General features: G+C 55.3%; 2 protein-coding genes across 4 annotated transcripts in view; both read right to left on the bottom strand.

Annotated features, from left to right (window-relative positions):
- Positions 1-3523, bottom strand: part of TOMM40 (translocase of outer mitochondrial membrane 40) — an 11526-nt gene extending 8003 nt beyond the window's left edge. The window contains exons 1-5 of one of the 2 annotated variants that reach the window (XM_029211084.1): positions 3091-3523; positions 2330-2397; positions 1768-1860; positions 788-889; positions 58-163 (exon numbers count right to left, since the gene is read on the bottom strand). In XM_029211084.1, the coding sequence (XP_029066917.1) occupies positions 58-163; positions 788-889; positions 1768-1860; positions 2330-2397; positions 3091-3364 (643 nt within the window). In that variant the 5' untranslated portion in view covers positions 3365-3523. The other variant, XM_029211092.1, reaches the window with a different exon arrangement.
- Positions 3524-4983: 1460 nt separating this feature from the next.
- The window catches only part of NECTIN2 (nectin cell adhesion molecule 2), a 28755-nt gene continuing 17064 nt past the window's right edge, over positions 4984-16674 (bottom strand). Inside the window, exons 5-9 of one of the 2 annotated variants that reach the window (XM_029210142.1) lie at positions 15891-16039; positions 8940-9093; positions 6984-7047; positions 6751-6837; positions 4984-6089 (exon numbers count right to left, since the gene is read on the bottom strand). In XM_029210142.1, coding sequence (XP_029065975.1) covers positions 5826-6089; positions 6751-6837; positions 6984-7047; positions 8940-9093; positions 15891-16039 — 718 coding nt within the window. In that variant the 3' untranslated portion in view covers positions 4984-5825. Of the gene's footprint in view, positions 6090-6750; positions 6838-6983; positions 7048-8939; positions 9094-11517; positions 12187-15890; positions 16040-16674 lie in introns of those variants that run through there. The other variant, XM_029210152.1, reaches the window with a different exon arrangement.

Below are 16674 nucleotides of genomic sequence, written 5' to 3'. Positions count from 1 at the left end.
CCCCCCCCCCCCCCCCCCCCCCCCCCCCCCCCCCCCGCCAAGCCCCGTGCCTCTTACCTGAACCCACCAGGACGTCTGGGTTCCCCAGGGTGACAGCCGCCGTGAAGTCGGAACCCCGGTACTCCCCGTCCACCTGCCAGTTCACAAACTTTGACTGCTGGGTCTGTGGAGGGGAGGGGCAAGTGTGAGGGTGAAAGCGAGGAGGACCCCATGGGGCCCTCCCAGGTACAAAAAGCCTTTTAGTCCCCATACTCAACCCCCTTTTCTTGTTTGTAGAGAAAAGGCTTCAGTCTCCTAGACCTTCCCCTAGGGCAAATCCAAACCTTTTCTAATCAGGGAAGGGAGGGAAAGCAGAAACAAAGGAAAAGCAATCAAATAATAGTCAAACAATAGTGCCATGATAAGGCGGAATCCTAGCTCTTTCTCAAGGATATAAAAGGCCCCCCACCCAGGTGGAGGATGGTAACTTCAAGCCGAGCAAAAGATTCCTGGCATTCCACCCTGTTACCTCACCATCAACCAACCAGAACAAAGTCACACGTCCTGCGGCCCTCCCCCCGAATTTGTCTTTAAAAACTCTTCCGTGTAAACTATGGGGGAGTTTGGGTCTTCAGAGCACAAGCCACCTGTATCCCTTGCTTGGTCCTTACGATAAACCTTTCTCTGCACCAAACTCTGATGCTTTGGTCTGTTTGGCCTCACTGTGCGTTGGGTTCTCGGATTCAACGCCAAGGGCAGCCTGGTGCTCAGGGTGGCTGGGGGAGCAGCCGACTCGACTCCCACTCACCTGGATGGCCATCTTGGACCTGAGGCCGGGGCCCAGCTGGTGAATGATCTGAGCATTGAGGCTGCCACTATTGTCCATGTCACCCACCAGCACGGGGAAGGCCTGTGGGGCAGAGGGCAGGGTTAGAGATTAGAGGTCTAGCATCATAGAAGTATATACGTGATGGGCCTCGGTGAGAAGCCTAGGATTAGAAAGCCTCAGAATGAGGTTCTCTCCTCCAGGAAGCCCTCCAAGACCACCTTGGCTGAGTTAGGCTCCCCTCTGGGCTCACACAACCTTTGGGTTCCCCCATTTCAGTCCTACTCTCCCTGGACTGTTACTCTCTGGGGACAGGCTGTTCCCTTTCTCCAGTAGGCTGTGAGCCCCATGGCTGTTTCAGTCACTGCTATGTCCCCAGCACCACCCAGCACAGGGCTGGGCACAGAATGGGGGTTACAATGAAGGTTTGTTGAATAAATGAATTTATTGCATGGAAATCATTAATATAATCAAAGACCTAATTTAGTCCCGCAACTATGTGTCCTGCCCAAGCCTCCTTCCGGGTCTCCAGTTTTGCCTTTACTCCGCTAACCTAGCCTTGGCAGACAGCCTGAGAAATGCTATCTATCTCCAAAGCATTCATTCATCCGATCACGTCTTTCCCTCACTTAAATCTTTCTGTGGCTCTCCTGCGCCCCCTAGCGAAAGTTCAAATGCCTAGCTTGGCCTTCAAAGCCCTGCAAGATCTACAGCTCAGCCCTGCCCACTCTGGGTCATCACTGTCTGGTGACCTTGGTGTCCCCAGACTCAACCAGCACAGGGCTGGGCAGAGACGTGGGCGTCAGGATGAAGGGATGACCCAGGTTCCGATGCACCTTGGAGAGACAGTCTCCACCTCCCAACACTCTCAGCAGTCCTGGCCTCCTACTGACAAGGCCTTCTTCGCCTGACTGGCTACATTGTTAGAAGATACAGACAATGAATGGCAAAAGGAACCTCACCTCTGTTGGACTCAGCTGCTTTGTCCCCACGTACGTGACCCCGAAGTGGTAGTTGGACTCCCCGATTGTGCTGAGGGCTACTGTGTGGTTCACCTGAGAGAAGAGGGAGGGCTGTGGTGACGAGTCTGTGGGCCACCCCTTAAGGAACCCAGCCGAGCCCACTCCCAGGACAGCTCCTCTCCTGCCTGGGATGGGAGATACTTGCCAATCTGGCTTCCCCATCAGGGCATCTCTAGGCTGGACAGGGGATGAAGACTGGGAGGTGTGGCCTGACTGGATTAGAGACTCAGAGAAGGGATGTGCTGGGGCTGGGGCTGGGGCTACACACCTGGTACTTCATTCCTGCCTGGATGCTGGCTGAGGGGGGATGGTGTATCTCTGGATTCTGGGTCCCTAAACCCTACCACTGGCCGCCATTGTGTGATCAGCCCGGCACTGAGTCTCTGAGTCTTTCCAAGTACCAAGGAGCCCAGACCTTTAGGGAGGAGTAAAAGGGTTGTACGTGCAGATGCAGGGGGATGGCCAGGATGACCTGGAGAATAATGGGACCAGGAAGGCTCACCTGGAAATGATTACTCAACCCTTTGTTGACTGTGAGCTTGACACCTTCCATCTGAATAGGAAACAGCTCTAAAGGAGAGAGAAGTGCTGTCACACTCCAACACACACACACACACACATTTCTCATCCCTTCCTTCCGTACCGTCCCCGCTTTCCCTTCTGCAGGGATCCCAACCAGTAAATAGCCTAGTGGATGGGCCCAGGACCAAGGCCTTTGCCTGCATCCAAATTCCAGGTACTACCTGCGTGACCTTAGGCAAGTTACCTTATCTATGTCAAACTTACCATCTGTAAGTTGAAGATGCTCACCACGTAGAAATATTGCAAGGATTTAATGAGTTAACACATACTGAATGCCAGGACGGTGCTCAGTAAGCTGCTGCCACCACTTTTGCTATCACAATTACTCCAAGCCAGGATCCAGAAGCTTTGGGTCCCACCTCCACTGGCCCTTTGCTGACACTGTGACCTTGGGCCACAGTTTCCCTCCCAATCACAAGAGGCTGGCTTGGCTGATTCCTGGGGCTCCTGAGGTCCCTAAGGCTTTCTCTACTGCTCTGGCATTCTATCCTGAGGTTCCACCATTTGATCGCATCGTTCTAAGCCCCAAGCTCAATGTGCCACCATTCGATCCCAACGTCAACTCCTAACGCTCTGTTAAATGATTCCAACGGTCCGTGCCAATTCCCAAGGTCCTCAGTGTGCTCCTCCTTCCCCCGATATCCGGGCCATCACAAGCCCGCCGGGCCCCTAGCCCCTCACCCTTGCACTTCCGGTGGCACTCCTCGAACGTGCCCGGGTTGGGCAGGCAGCCGCAGGCCCTATCATCCCCGGTCCCTCCAGCGCTGGCGGCCGCAGTCCCCGGCGTCCGTTCGGAACCTCGACCTGCGCCAGCTCCAGCACCCAGGCCGCCCCCGATCGGCGGCAGCGTGAAGCCCGGAGGAGAGGGCGGAGGCGGTGGCAGTCCCACGAGGGGAGGCGCAGGCGGCGGCGGCGGCCCTGCGGGCGGCGAGCTAGCAGCCAACACGTTCCCCATGGTCGCCTGCAAAGGGAAAGGTCAGAGGGCAGAGGTCAAGGCCCGCAGGCTCCAGGCCCAGCGCCGGCGAACACCCCTCTGCTCGGAGCCCCGTTTTCACGCGCGGCAGCACCTCCCCCCGGTGTGCTCCGCTCCCACCCCGTGCGCCACGCGCAACCGAACCCGCTGCCGCCGCCGCCGCCGCCGCCGCCACCACCGTCGCCCCGCCCCGCCTAGCCCATTGGTTTACCGGGCCCTGGTGTCCGCCCACCAGCTTCAGTGTCTGGCCTTACTATTGGAGTCATGGATGAAAGTCCCACCCACCTCTTTGGAACGTCCTTTTCTGTTGGTTCCCACTCGCAGACAGGTCAAAGCACACCTCCCCCCCTTCCCATTGGCTTGGAGAGCCCACACCGATTGGCTCTAGATGCCGCGGGTTCCGGTGCTCGCTCGCCATTGGTCTGTGCTGCACACTTTGCAACGCCCATTGGCGTATCGCCTCAGCCCCATTCCAGAAGGCGCCCCTCTTTCGACTCCGCCCCTCAGCGAAGTTGCCATGATAATTGGTCGGCCTTTGCCCTTGAAGCATCCTGATTGGCTCCAGCAGGTACAGGGGTCGGACTCTGGAGACGTAATCAACGTTTTGTGTTCATTGGCTAATGTGCCAGGGTCAAGGGACACGGATAAAGGTGGGTTGCGCGGCAGAGGCTGCTAGGCAGCAAGGTCAGGTCTCGCGTCCCACCAGGCACCGCGGCAGAGGGGCGGCCCCCTTGTCCGGAGTCGCACACCGAAAGCCGGAAGTGCTAGCCCTTCCCACAGTGCCACGGGAGATTTCTAACCCGTTATGTGAACGCGGTCCTGCTTCTTGTTACCCACAATGCCCCTTACCTATTTAACGGGACAGTTGCCGTAGACCCACCCCTTTCGTTACCCATCATGCCTTCTGGATCTCTCCCCTCAATCCTTGCCCCGGTCACTGCGTCTTCCATCTTTGGCCCATTCATTCCTGTCCCATTACCCAGCATGCCTTCTGCTCCATTCATTTCAGCTTGGTTGCCTGTACTACCTTTAGCCCATTTATGCCCGTTCATTTCCCTAATTCTTTTAGCTAATTCTTAATTGACCATAAGGTTTTGGGTCCATTGCCCATCATGCCTGCGGCCCCTATTTCTCCATTATTAATCCCTCTGCCCCTGGCTCATTCTTTCAGACCTATTACCCATCACACCCTGAGCTCCTATTACAACATTATTCATAATTTGCCTTTGGCCTATTCTTATTGCCATTTATTCATTACGCCCGAGCCCCTCGTACTTAATTACTGCTATTTCTACTTTGTTTCGTTTATCTCGGTCCATTACCCATTAGACTGCTGTTGCAGATTCCTTTTCGTTAATCACAATGCCCTGGACTCCTCCCCACTCCTTCCATTACCCATCACTATGTTTTTGGCTATGCATTTTTGCTCATTATCCCCTCAATTATCTTTTTCACATCTTTGGCCCTTTTCTTAATGTCTGTAACCCATCTTGACTTCTAGTCTACTGATTCCCTCAAGCCCTGGACCCCCCTATTCATTACCCATTATGTTCCACCCCCATCCCCTTCACAGCCCACAGTAAACACGAGTTGAGACCTGGTCAAAGTACAAACTCATTTTGTAGGAAATGCTGTATTACAAAACAATATCACATCCCCTACCCCTGATCCAGGTGATCCATTCCCCACCCCCCACCCAGGCAGGTGGGTCCAACCCCACTGGGCAGGAGTAAGAGAACTCAGTAGTCTTCAAAGTAACAGCAAATTCTCCGAAGGCTGGGGTCAGCAAGGCCCACTCTGCATGAAGCTCACCCCATGTAGCCCTGAGCTGGGGCATAATTCTCTGTACACAGGAATTGGGGTAGTGGGAGCTCAGGGAAGGGTCTGTACCCTGAGACTCCTGCCTGCAGGAGGGAGGAGATGGGGAAGTTCTGCTTTGGGCTGGGGAAATCCCCTCCCTCCCACCACTGGGGACAGGGTGGGGACTGGGCGAGTGGGGCTCTGCCACCTGGAGGGCTCAGGTCTGAGCAACAGGATGCCCCCAACACCCACCCAAGCAGAGCTGTTAGGAGTGACTGCCTGAGGTCCAATCAGAGGTCTGGGGTCTTCTTTGGGATTTGGGGGGAGTCTGGAGATGGTGGGACATGAGAGGTATAATCTAAGGTCACAGTCTGAGGACCCCTTGGGTAAGAGGTTGTGAAGAAACCTACCTTCTCCAGCCCCTCCTAAGATAAGGTTATCAGTTTTCCATTGTCATGGCCCATTTCTCTGAGTCAGAGATCATGGATTAGAGGTCACAGTGGAGCCACCAAGATAGAAGTCACAGATGAGATGCATGTGTGTTAACTGACGGTGGCCAAGCGAGAGATCAGGGGGCCCTAGATCCCTGGCAGAAAGTTGAGGGATCAAAAAATGAGAGATGAGAGGCCAGGACCATGGCGGCTTACACATACATGGCCCGGGACATGACAAAGCCTTTGCCCTGGTAGGACTCAGAGGGGCTGGAGTAGGACAGGGAATCGTAGATGGGGTTGATCTTGTCCAGATAGTCTTCCTCCTCCTCCTCGTCCTCTAGATCCAGGGAAACCCTCTCCAGAGCAGGCAGCCCTGGAGGCACCAGCATGGGGGACCCCAGGTTCGTGGCCCCCAGGAGCAGGGAGCCTGACCGTTCTTCCAAGGTGGGAAGCTCATGGTATCGAGGCATTTCCTGGGGATCGGGAGGGAATGAACCCAAGGTCACCTCTTGAACATGACACAGAATCCCACTCTGCTCCTTGACCCTCAAATCCTGACCACCATCTCCCCATGCCAACCAGACCTGACCTCACCCTATGTCACCCCTTGTCACCTGGGTTGATATTGAACTGGGACAATCATACAGCTGGTCCCTAACTCAAAGCCCAGAGCATGGACTCTACCCTGTTAATCTTGAGCCTCTCCTTTTCTTTTGATCACTGACCCCAAGTCTTTCCCCATGAGTCTTTGACTTCAATCTTGACCTAAACTTAAGCTCTAAATAGCCCCTTGAAAACTGACTTGTCTCAAACTCAACATCCAACCTCTGATCTCCAGGAGGCCACTGAGGGGAGTGACTGTCTGTCTTGTCCCAGCTCCAGGTACAGTGTCTGGCAAATGGAGATACTCAACCAGTCTTCTTCGATGGATGACTTTAAACTCTCACCCCATGTCCTTGGACTTTTACAACCAAGACCTCCCCCACTGAATCCTAAATGTATCTCAGAGCTCTAAGGTCAGACCAGAGATACAGCTCTGAACTTGAGTTGTAACCGTTAGTCCTTGACCTCTTATGTAAGGAGGCCCTTAAACTCAGATCCCAAACCCACCCTTGTCCTCTCCCGAGCTCCTACCTGCTCAGCACATGAGACACTAGCATCAAAGTAGGGGGTCTTGAGTGGGTTGTGCTCCGAGGCCCCCAGGGTGAAGAGCTGGGAGGGCTGTGATGCGAGAGAGAGGGACAGGTCAGGACCACCCCCCCTCCCAGACAGCCTCTCCCCACCAGTCCCCGCTCCCAGCCCCGGCCTCAGTGGCAAAAGTGGTGTGGGGATGTGGGGGCAGCCTGGGCTCCAGGGGAAGTGCTCACCATCTCCGGCTCCTCCAGCTTTGCCTTTGGAGTCGGCGGCTTGTATGAGGGAGGCCCCTCTAGGCTGTGGGGTAGGAGGTAGGTCAGGTGAAGGCTAAGCCCTGAGAAGCCCTCTACTCCAGGGCCACTGCACAGTTCTTTCCTCTGTCTGATCTCTCTTCCCATCACCCACCTCCCCTTACCCAGCTTACTCCTACTCATCCCATGAATTTCTCTTCTTCCAGGAAGCCCTCCTGACTCTCCAGGAGGATCTGGAACTCCTGTTATATGATCATATCTACCTATACGTCCCTCACAGGGCACTTACTGAGTTTGTATTTGAAATATTATTTCTGATCTCATTCAATGACTGTACCCCACTGTGAGCAATGTGAGGGGAAAAAAATGAGATCTGTGTTGTCAACATGGTGTTCCCAGAACACACTATGAGGAATATCAGGAAATATTTGTTAGAAGAGGGAATGAAAAAAATGAATGAAATGCTTTCCTGCCCCCCAAACTATGTTAAATTCCCTCATTCTACACACCCTCAGACCAGAGCATCCTATATATATAATAATGATGGAGGCTTACTATGCCTTCAATCCCCATCTCAGATGTCCCTGCCTCCAGGAAGCCCTCCCTCATCTTTCAGGCTGAGTCAGGTGCCCCTTCTAGCCTCTCCCAGCTCCCTCAGCTTCCCTAGCCCATCCCTGGCCATGATGGACTGTCACTGTCTGGGAACAGGTCTGTCTCCTTGAGACTGTGAACCCTGAGAGGCCAGGGCCAGGGCCATCTCAGACACCACTGGGTCTCATGGGCTTAGAAAAAGAGATCAACAGCAAGTTGTTGGTTTGCATTGACTAGATGATTAAGACAGCGGTTCACAAACTTTCCTGTGCATCGTAGGGAGTTTGTTATAAATACAGATGCCAAGCCCTTCTTGTAAAAGTACTGATTCAATAGGTTTGGTGTAAGCCCAGGAAGGTGCATTTTTAACAAGCGTCCCCCCTCACACACACTGGGTCATATTATTTCAGAACCATTTTGCCCCCAAAATACTGTCTTGCTGGATGAATTTCAGCAAGTGATTTCAGCTCTCTGAACTGTTTCCTCTTTGAGAAAATGGGTACCCTTAGCTCCATCTGAAAATTAGGTTTCCATGATATGATATGTTTATGTGTGCGGACGTCTTTTATTTATTTTTTAAATTTATTTTATTTTGTTGGACATCTTTTAAGTGTTTGTCTCATCATTGTGTTCCTAGCTTTCAGGGTCTTGCCCCAAGTGGGTACTTTCTGAATACCTATTGAACGAATGAATGAATGGATGGATATGAGGCTTCATTGAGATCACATACATAACATACATCTCATCAAGCCTGTCACATAAGTGTTCTACACAGAGAAGTGGGGCTAGTTTCCCCCAATATCTAGGCTCCTCTTTTCTCATAGTAATAGAGATTTTGGCTGGGTACGTGGCCACCAGAATAAAGACTACGTTTCCCAGCTTCCTTTGCAGCTGAGGCAGCCATGTGACTAGGCCACTGGGAAATGGGAAATTAGAGGAAGTGATGGGTTCCCTTACAGGGCTGCCGACTGCCTTCTATTTCCCTTTCCCTTTCCCACTGAAAGGAATGGGGTCATTGAGGCCAGGATGGCCATGTCTGGTTGTCATGTACATAGACAACAACAAAAGAGAGGGGAGCTATCTTGGAATGTGAATGAAGGTCACGCACTAGGGAAGGTGGAGCAAAAAGATAGCAGGAGCCTGGGCTCTGATGACGTCACAGAGCAGAACTGTCATAGACATGATTTCTAGGAGACAGAAATAAACTCTCCTCTCCACCCCATTTAAGTCATGGTTATTTTGGGTCACTCAGCCATTGCTGATGACTTTCTCCCAGCCTCCTCCCCAACTCCGTGCGCCCAGTTCTGGGACCCCTCCCTCATCCACTTCTTAGGGCCCATCACTCACTCCTCCACCTCCTCTGCCCCCTGCAGCCTCTGCTCCTTCCGCTGCTGTCGGCAGATGAGGACGCCTGTGGCGGCCACAGCAGTCGCAATGATGGCAGCGATGATGCCCCCAATGATGCCACCTGTGGCCCCTGCGCCTGCTGTGTTGGGTGTCTCTGCAAGAAGAGGGACAGTGTGAGGGAGTCTCCAGGAGGAAGCCACAGTGCCTTATTCCCAGCCCCACCTCCCAAGTCACCACCCACCTGTCTACCTCTTTTCCCAAGGGCAGAGGACATTCTTTTTATTCACTTAATCCTTAATGATCATTTGTTGTGTGATAGAGTGAACAAAACATACAAAAGTCCTAGTCACATTGGACTAATGTTTTGTTGGGCAGGGAGGACACCAGTAGAGAAATATACACAATAGCTAATATGCCAGGTGATAGTAAGTGATAGAGGATAATAGTGTATAGTAGGGTAGGTGATAAGTGACAGAGCAGGGGCCCTCAAGGGCAGTCAGAGAGAGCCTTACTGTGAGGTGACATTTGAGCAAAGATCTGAAGGAGCTGTAGGGGGTGAACCATGAGAATATGAGAGCATTCCAGGCAGAGCGAACAGCCAGCGCAAAGGTCCTGGGGAGGAAGCCTCAAGTTTTTTTGTTTGTTTGTTTGTTTGGTTTTTTTTTTGCGGTACGCGGGCCTCTCACTGTCGGGGCCTCTCCCGTTGCGGAGCACAGGCTCCGGACGCGCAGGCTCAGCGGCCATGGCTCACGGGACCAGCCACTCCGCGGCATGTGGGATCTTCCCGGACCGGGGCACGAACCCGTGTCCCCTGCATCGGCAGGCGGACTCTCAACCACTGCGCCACCAGGCGCAGTTTTTCAAGTTGTTTTTAAAGACAGCAAGGAGGCCATGTGGCCAGAGCAGAATGATGATGCGAGAGTGTGGAGCTAAGGGAAGAGAGGTGATGGGGAATGGAGAGAAAAGGCAAAAAAATTGGGGGTCGGAGCGTGACTCTGGATTTGGGATCAGACCCCCTCCTTCATTACATAGAATGGAGTCATCCTAGGCAGAGGATCATAGCTCCTCTAACCTAACAGGAAAAGGGGTGGAGAGAAGCCCGTGACCCCCTGGGCCTCTCCTTTGTAACACTTCCCACTTCCTGAATCGTTTTCGGAGCAATTACCTGTTTACTTGCCAATTTCCACACTGCACGCTCCAAGGGGTGGGGTCTGGCACACAGCTGGTGTTTTTCTAGACATGTAAGGCGGGGCCCAGCAGGGACACTTAGGGACCTACTGTCTGCCAGATCAGCCAAATTCCCGCCCCTGCCCTCCTGGCACTACCCTCCCATTGTGGGAGGAGGTGGGGGGGGGGCCCTGGACAGGGTGGTACAGACAATAAACAACTAGGGGAAATAACATGTGTGCCAAAGCCCCATCCACAGGCTTCCCCCTTCCATCAACCCCACTTCAGAGATGCAGAGAGAAAGCTGCCGGTAGGAACGCTGCCTGGATCCCTGGACTCTCCGATTTCCACAACTTCCTGTTACACAGCCTGGCATCCTCTGGAGGGCTTCAGAGCGTGGGGGAATATCAGAGTAACTGCTGCTCAGTCTACACACGCTCACCCTAAAATTGCTGCTATTCCTGTTGTTGGCTGCATATCCGGGAGGGCAGGGCAAGCTCTGCCCGAGACACCGCAGTGTCCCCGCACCGTGAGTGGAAGGCAATGCAGGTGGAAGAAACGGGCTCACCAAGCCCCTCCTGGGTGCTCAGCCCCACGCTGGGCATTCGGGCGCAGCCTTACTGAATCCCATGACAGCCTCAGGAGCAGAGATGAAGGCCACTGGTGTTTTACCAAGGTGGCCATGGGGCTCAGGAGAGCAGAGGTAACCTTCCCCCCTCCATGCCTCCACCGCAGTTCCCTGCCCGGGTTTGGGAGATTTTCTAATGGTGGCGGGGAGTGAGAAGGATGCAGAGCTGCAGCCCCTCCCTCTGAATCACCGAAAATCCCCTTGGGCACAGCCTGGGGACAAGGGAACACAAAGGAGGTAGGAAAGGCCACTGCCGTGTTCTTCCAGAGGCGGGACTTTCCTGGTTCCTCAGCAACCCCCCCTGCCCCATCCCCTCAGGGCCCCCGAGAATGAAGGGGCGGTCCTCCCTCCCAGTATCCTCAGCAAGCTCCGGGAGGTCGGGTCTGAGCTGCCCTCAGAGGATCAGATCACAGCACCTCCCCACCTTCAAGGGCCCACAAGTCCAGGATCCCAGCCCCGCTCTCCCGGGGAGCTCAGTTCTCCCGCCAGTCTGGCCACTCCACCCAGGGAGGCAGCCTCTGTCCTGGAACTCTCGAGTCCAAGCACCAGCCTCTAAGCCCAGTTCCCAGTCCCACTGGCTTTAGGTGTCTCGGGCATCCAATGTGTCCTTCAAGGACCCAAGTGACCAGAGCCCACCCCCGCCGGCCCCCAACCCCAGCCTCACCAAGTCTAGCCTCCACCAGGCTCCCAGTCTCCAGGGCCCACCCCCTGGGACCTAGCAGTCCCTGTCCCACTCCCCAAGGAGGGGGTCCGATGTATTACAAGACACCCCCAATGTTTTCCTCCAAGGTGTTTATTAACTCCTGAGTGTCATGGGGCCAGAGCAGGCTGGAGCCCAAATCGAGTCTCTGGGGGGGAGGGTGCTCTGTGGTTCCCCATTCCCGAGCTCCCCGGGGTGGGGGGCTCCCCTGCCCCATGCAGCCCTGGAGACAGAAGTCCAGTGTGTGACATTCCACCTCCCTCCACATCCCAGGAAAGGAAGCGGGAGGTAGCTTTGAACTCCAGTGTCTTCCGGACAAACAAGTTCAACCAGTATGGGACCCTTGGCTGTCTGCCTGTCTTGGGGTCACACATAAACTGCCCGCCGGGAGATGAGGGAGCCGTCCAGCTGGGACTCCATGTCGTCCTCGAGTGCCGGGGGCGGAGGCAACATGAGGCCTTTCTCTGCCTCTTCGTCCTCTTCGTCCTCCTTGTCCTTGCCCTCTGGCCTCAGGGGACCAGGGGCACTTGGAGTCCAGAAGACGGGACCCCCATTCCCAAACACCTGAGTTTTCGGATCGTAGGACCCTCCTCTGCCGCCGGGTCCTCCTCCTGGGCTCTTCCGCCTTCTCTTCACCCTCAGCAGAATGAAAGCCAAGGGCCCCCCAGCCAGAAGCAGCAACAGCAGCAGTACGCCCCCACCAGCCCCCCACACCACTGGACCCACATCTCGGGGCGAGGCCCGGGGGGTGTCTGAGGAGAGAGAAGAAGGGGTGAGAGAGAAAGGGAGACACGAGGTCAAGAGGATACATCTGGGAGTGGGGAGGGGGGGACCCAGGACACAGCAGGGCAGGGACGGGAACTAGGGAGGTGACTCAACTTGGGCAGAAGAAGGTGGAGTTGGAAGGGAGAGCCCGTTCCCTCTTCGCTACAGGCTGGGCACTTTGTATGCGGAGGGGTTGCCAGTGGGTGGCCCCCAGCTGGATCTCTTTACACCTGCACAGCGTTTTCCCCAAATTAAACTTGCTAACAAAATAGAAAACCAACCAACCAACCAATCAAAAACCAAAATTAAACTTGCCAGCTAACATTTAAAGCACTAGGCCATTTCACTGCAAATTCCAGATTTCTTTTAGGGGGAAAAAGAAAATCAGATCCCAGGGACTCCCCTGGCGGTCCAGTGGTTAAGAGACTGTGCTTCCACTGCAGCGGGCATGACTTCAATCCCTGGTGGGGGAACTAAGATCCTGCATGCCATAAGACGTGGCCAAAAAATTAAAAAAAAAAAAAAAAATCAGGTCTGGCAACACTAAACTTTCATCTCCTCCACCTGGTGAGATGGGCTGTGGCTGAGTCAGGCTGGTGACTCCGAAGGGGACAGAGTTCCACACCTGACCACCCCGGTCACTCGCCAGGACCCTGTAGGCATCTGAGTTTGAGACCCCCTCCCAGAAACTCTGAGGTCAGCGTCATGGAATCTTGGGGCTGATCCAGCCAGGAAGAGGCAGCCTAGATTTGAGTGTGAGGCTGTCTGATTCCAAAGCTCTTTGCACTTGAGAGAAAGGTGATCCAGAAGGGCGAGGGGCCTCCTGGTAATTCCCCCCCCCCCCGCCCCCACCGGGAGCGGGAGTGGCTGGGAGCACGTGTCCCCAGTGTGGCGAATGGGGCTCCTGAAGCCCCCAGTCCCGGTTTCCTCTCCCAGCAGGGCCTGAGCTTGTGGGAGGGGAGGGGTCTGGGGGAGGATGGGGGGTGGGGTTGGGCGGAGAAGGAAGCCAGGGAGCCCTAAGCGGGGAGGAGTGAGGATGACGGAGGGGGCGTCCAGGCCCCACAACAGGGATAGACATGGATGCAACTGGCATCTTATCAGACCCCCCGCTTCCCCCACCCCTGCATGCAGGGTGTGACTGGGAGAGACGGGGCGGGGGGGGGGGGCGGGATGGGGAGGGTCCACTTACACCTGACCCTCCCCTCCCTGCGCCTCTGCACACCAGAGGGGCTGGGACCCAAGTATCTGTTTCTGGATGTTTTCCAAAAAGGGGGCGTCACGACCTAGCGGGCTGTCAGATCAGACTGGTGACTCACAAGCAGCAGTAAAACAAAATAGAACAGAAAAAGTTTACCTCAAGTATGAAGGGTAAGTAGGATTTTGTGAAACTTTTTAGGGGGAGTATATTCCTGTACCTGTACCCTGGAGATGGGAAAGATTTCTTTCAGTGAAGTCTGGAGACCAGTTTTCGCACGTGTCGGAACGTGTGTCTGTGTTACTGGGGATGATGATTTGGAGATGGTGGGTGAGTGTGTACCTGTCTGTGGGTCAGAAATTCTCTGAAGCAATGTCTAGCCTGTGGCCTTGCCTGTGTTCTTATGTTTTCGCTGGCGCGAACCCCAAACCGAGCGTGAGAGCGTATGCGGTTCTGTGCGCGCATGGGGACGTGAGGCGTCTCTGAGACCCTCTGACGTGACCCTGCCAAGAGCTGTGAGTGAATCTCCCCTCTGGGCAAGGCCACCTGTGCTGGCACACTCACTGACCGTGATGATTTCTAGGGTGCTCAGAGGGTGTCCCCACGTTTGTTGGCGTCCATCCGTAGGTGCATGTCTTTGCCATGAAGCTTCTGACTGTCTGCGAGTCTGTGGGTACCACTGGGAGAGTCTCTGGGGGTGTGATTCTCTGTGTATTACCCCCAGCCGGCAACTGCCCAGGTTCCTGATGGGGCTCTGAGTATGTGTGTTTCACTTGGTGAATATCACTCAAGGCTGAACTCTGAACCCAGTGTGTTCGCTTTGGGGTTTCCAGTGGTGGATATCCCTGGGGTTTCTGGGTGTTTCAGGGGGATGTCCATGCTTTCGTGGCTCTGTCTTCCTCCGATGGCCCTCAAGTGTGATCCCGCCTGTGTTCTGGAGGCTCCACCCCACAGAGGTGCCTACTGACCCAGTGCGGGTGGGGAGACCAGTTTCTCTGGTGAGTATCTGGGATAGAGGTTCAGGGGGTGTATTTCCAGTCGGGCACCTCGCTGGGTGGGTGGAGCTGACCCTCCTCCAGCTGTTCCTTTGAGGGCAGGGACTGAGACTGGGTCACCATTGTATTCCCCACATAGAGGAGAATGCCCGGCCAAGAGGAAGACTCAGCAAATACTTGTCAGATGACGGTTTGTTGAAAGAGAATCTCCACAATGGGGTTTTTGGAGTTTCCGAGGGTGTGCACTTGAGAACGTCTTCGAGTTACCTTCTCAGCATCTGTGTGTGAGCGACGATGTTTCCGTGCGTGGAATTGTTGCTGTCCGCAGTTCTTTTCGCTTCTAGCATGTCTGCGTGATGGTGTCTGCCTCCAGGTGTGTGTGTTTGTGCACCTGAGCGTGTCAGATGCGCTGAAGGCGGGCCAACAGTCTCTCTGGGTGTGTAGTCTGTGACACTGTTTCTGAGTAGCTACGTCATATCTCCCCGGCGAGTGTCCGAATTCCTCAAGAGGGATCCGTTTTCACTTGAGTGTCTTTCCGGGTGTGTGTGTGTGTGTGTGTGTTGATCATCTCAGTAAGGGGGCCTGCTTCCGTCTGTCTCCAGGTGTGGGTGTGTCTGTCTTCGCACGGATGCCTATGAGTTTGTCTTTGGTTGTGTTTCTGAGGGGGCCCTCCTCCCACCCACTGAGGCCCCCTGCCTCCCTCTAAGCCTCCTGGGCTACAGTTGTGATTGCGACCCCACTTCCATCAGCCCGAACCCAGGCTTTATTTTTGGCTTTATTTATTTCCTCTCCAGCTAAGTCTTGGGTCCTATCTGTGTTTTTGAGTTCCCATTGTGGAGACTCAGAGAACTATTGACCCACAGACACATCAGCCACCATTTCCAAAATACCACCTCCAGGGAATTCCCTGGCAGTCCAGTGGTTAGGACTCCACACTTTCATTGCCGTGGGTTCGATCCCTGGTCGGGGAACTAAGATCCCGCAAGCCAAGTGGTAGGCCAAAAAAATCCAAAAAACAAAGCAAAGCAAAACAAACCCAGAATACCACCTCTAGAAACACAAACATCCCAACACACACTCAAACTGGTTTCTGGGTCATACTGACCAGCCCGCAATGTAAGAAGTCCATTGTTTCTGAGTGTTTGTCTAGCTGCCCTCACGTGACTGTTAGCTGTGCAATTCTGTGGGCGTGTCTCACTGGCTGGAGGCCAGGCCAATGTCCCTGGAACTCTCCCTGAAGGCCCTTCCCAGGCCTCTACTTTCTAGGAAGACCCCAGCGCAGGTCTCAACTTCCTAACTCCTCTGTCAGCACCTACCCTGTCACCCCAATCCAGATCCCACCTGGGGGCAAGCCACACCGTCCCCCTCCCATCATTGAGGCGGGTCTGAATTCTCCCCAGGTCGGCGGCGCAGCCTCCTCCAGTGCAGCCCCAGAACACAGAAGGGAGGAACACTTGGGGAGCAGACCCAGTTGTACACACCATCCCCAAGACCCGCTTACCTCGAACTAGGACCACCTGCTCGGCGTGGCCCGTGCCCACGGCGTTGGTGACGGTGCAGATGAAGGTGGTGTTGAAGAGCCGGTCCACCGAGTGGACGATCAGCTTGGGGCCCTGGGCTACTGCTGAGGCTGGGAAGACGCCTGAAGTCCTGGGGGGTTTGGGGGTCACATGAGAAGGACAGCATGGTCCACGGGGAGTACAGGTCAGACAGCCCTCAGGAGCCAAGCTCTACGGACCTGAAACTTACTCCTTAACACCCCAAACTGCGAGTCCCTCTTTCTGGAGGAATCACGGTATCGGGCCGCTGGAGCTCCTCTCTCACAGCACGGTAGTCCGGGCCTCCAGCCCCTCCTCCCTCAGCCCCAGGATCCAGACCCCGGCCCCTCCTCCCTCAGCCCCAGGATCCAGACCCCCGGCCCCTCCTCCCTCAGACCCAGGATCCAGACCCCCGGGCCCTCCCTCCTCAGACCCAGGATCCAGGCCCCCGGCCCCTCCTCCCTCAGACCCAGGATCCAGGCCCCCGGCCCCTCCCCCCTCAGACCCAGGATCCAGGCCCCCGGCCCCTCCTCCCTCAGCCCCAGGATCCAGGCCCCCGGCCCCTCCTCCCTCAGCCCCAGGATCCAGGCCCCCGGCCCCTCCTCCCTCAGCCCCAGGATCCAGACCCCCGGCCCCTCCTCCCTCAGACCCAGGATCCAGACCCCCGGGCCCTCCCTCCTCAGACCCAGGATCCAGGCCCCCGGCCCCTCCTCCCTCAGACCCAGGATCCAGGCCCCCGGCCCCTCC

This window comes from Monodon monoceros, unplaced genomic scaffold (genome assembly GCF_005190385.1).
Source record: "Monodon monoceros isolate NGI ecotype Baffin Bay Population unplaced genomic scaffold, NGI_Narwhal_1 Super_Scaffold_10, whole genome shotgun sequence".
NCBI lineage: Eukaryota > Metazoa > Chordata > Mammalia > Artiodactyla > Monodontidae > Monodon > Monodon monoceros.
The sequence above is the reverse complement of the archived record's forward strand: the minus strand, read 5'-3'. Positions and strand labels throughout refer to the sequence as shown.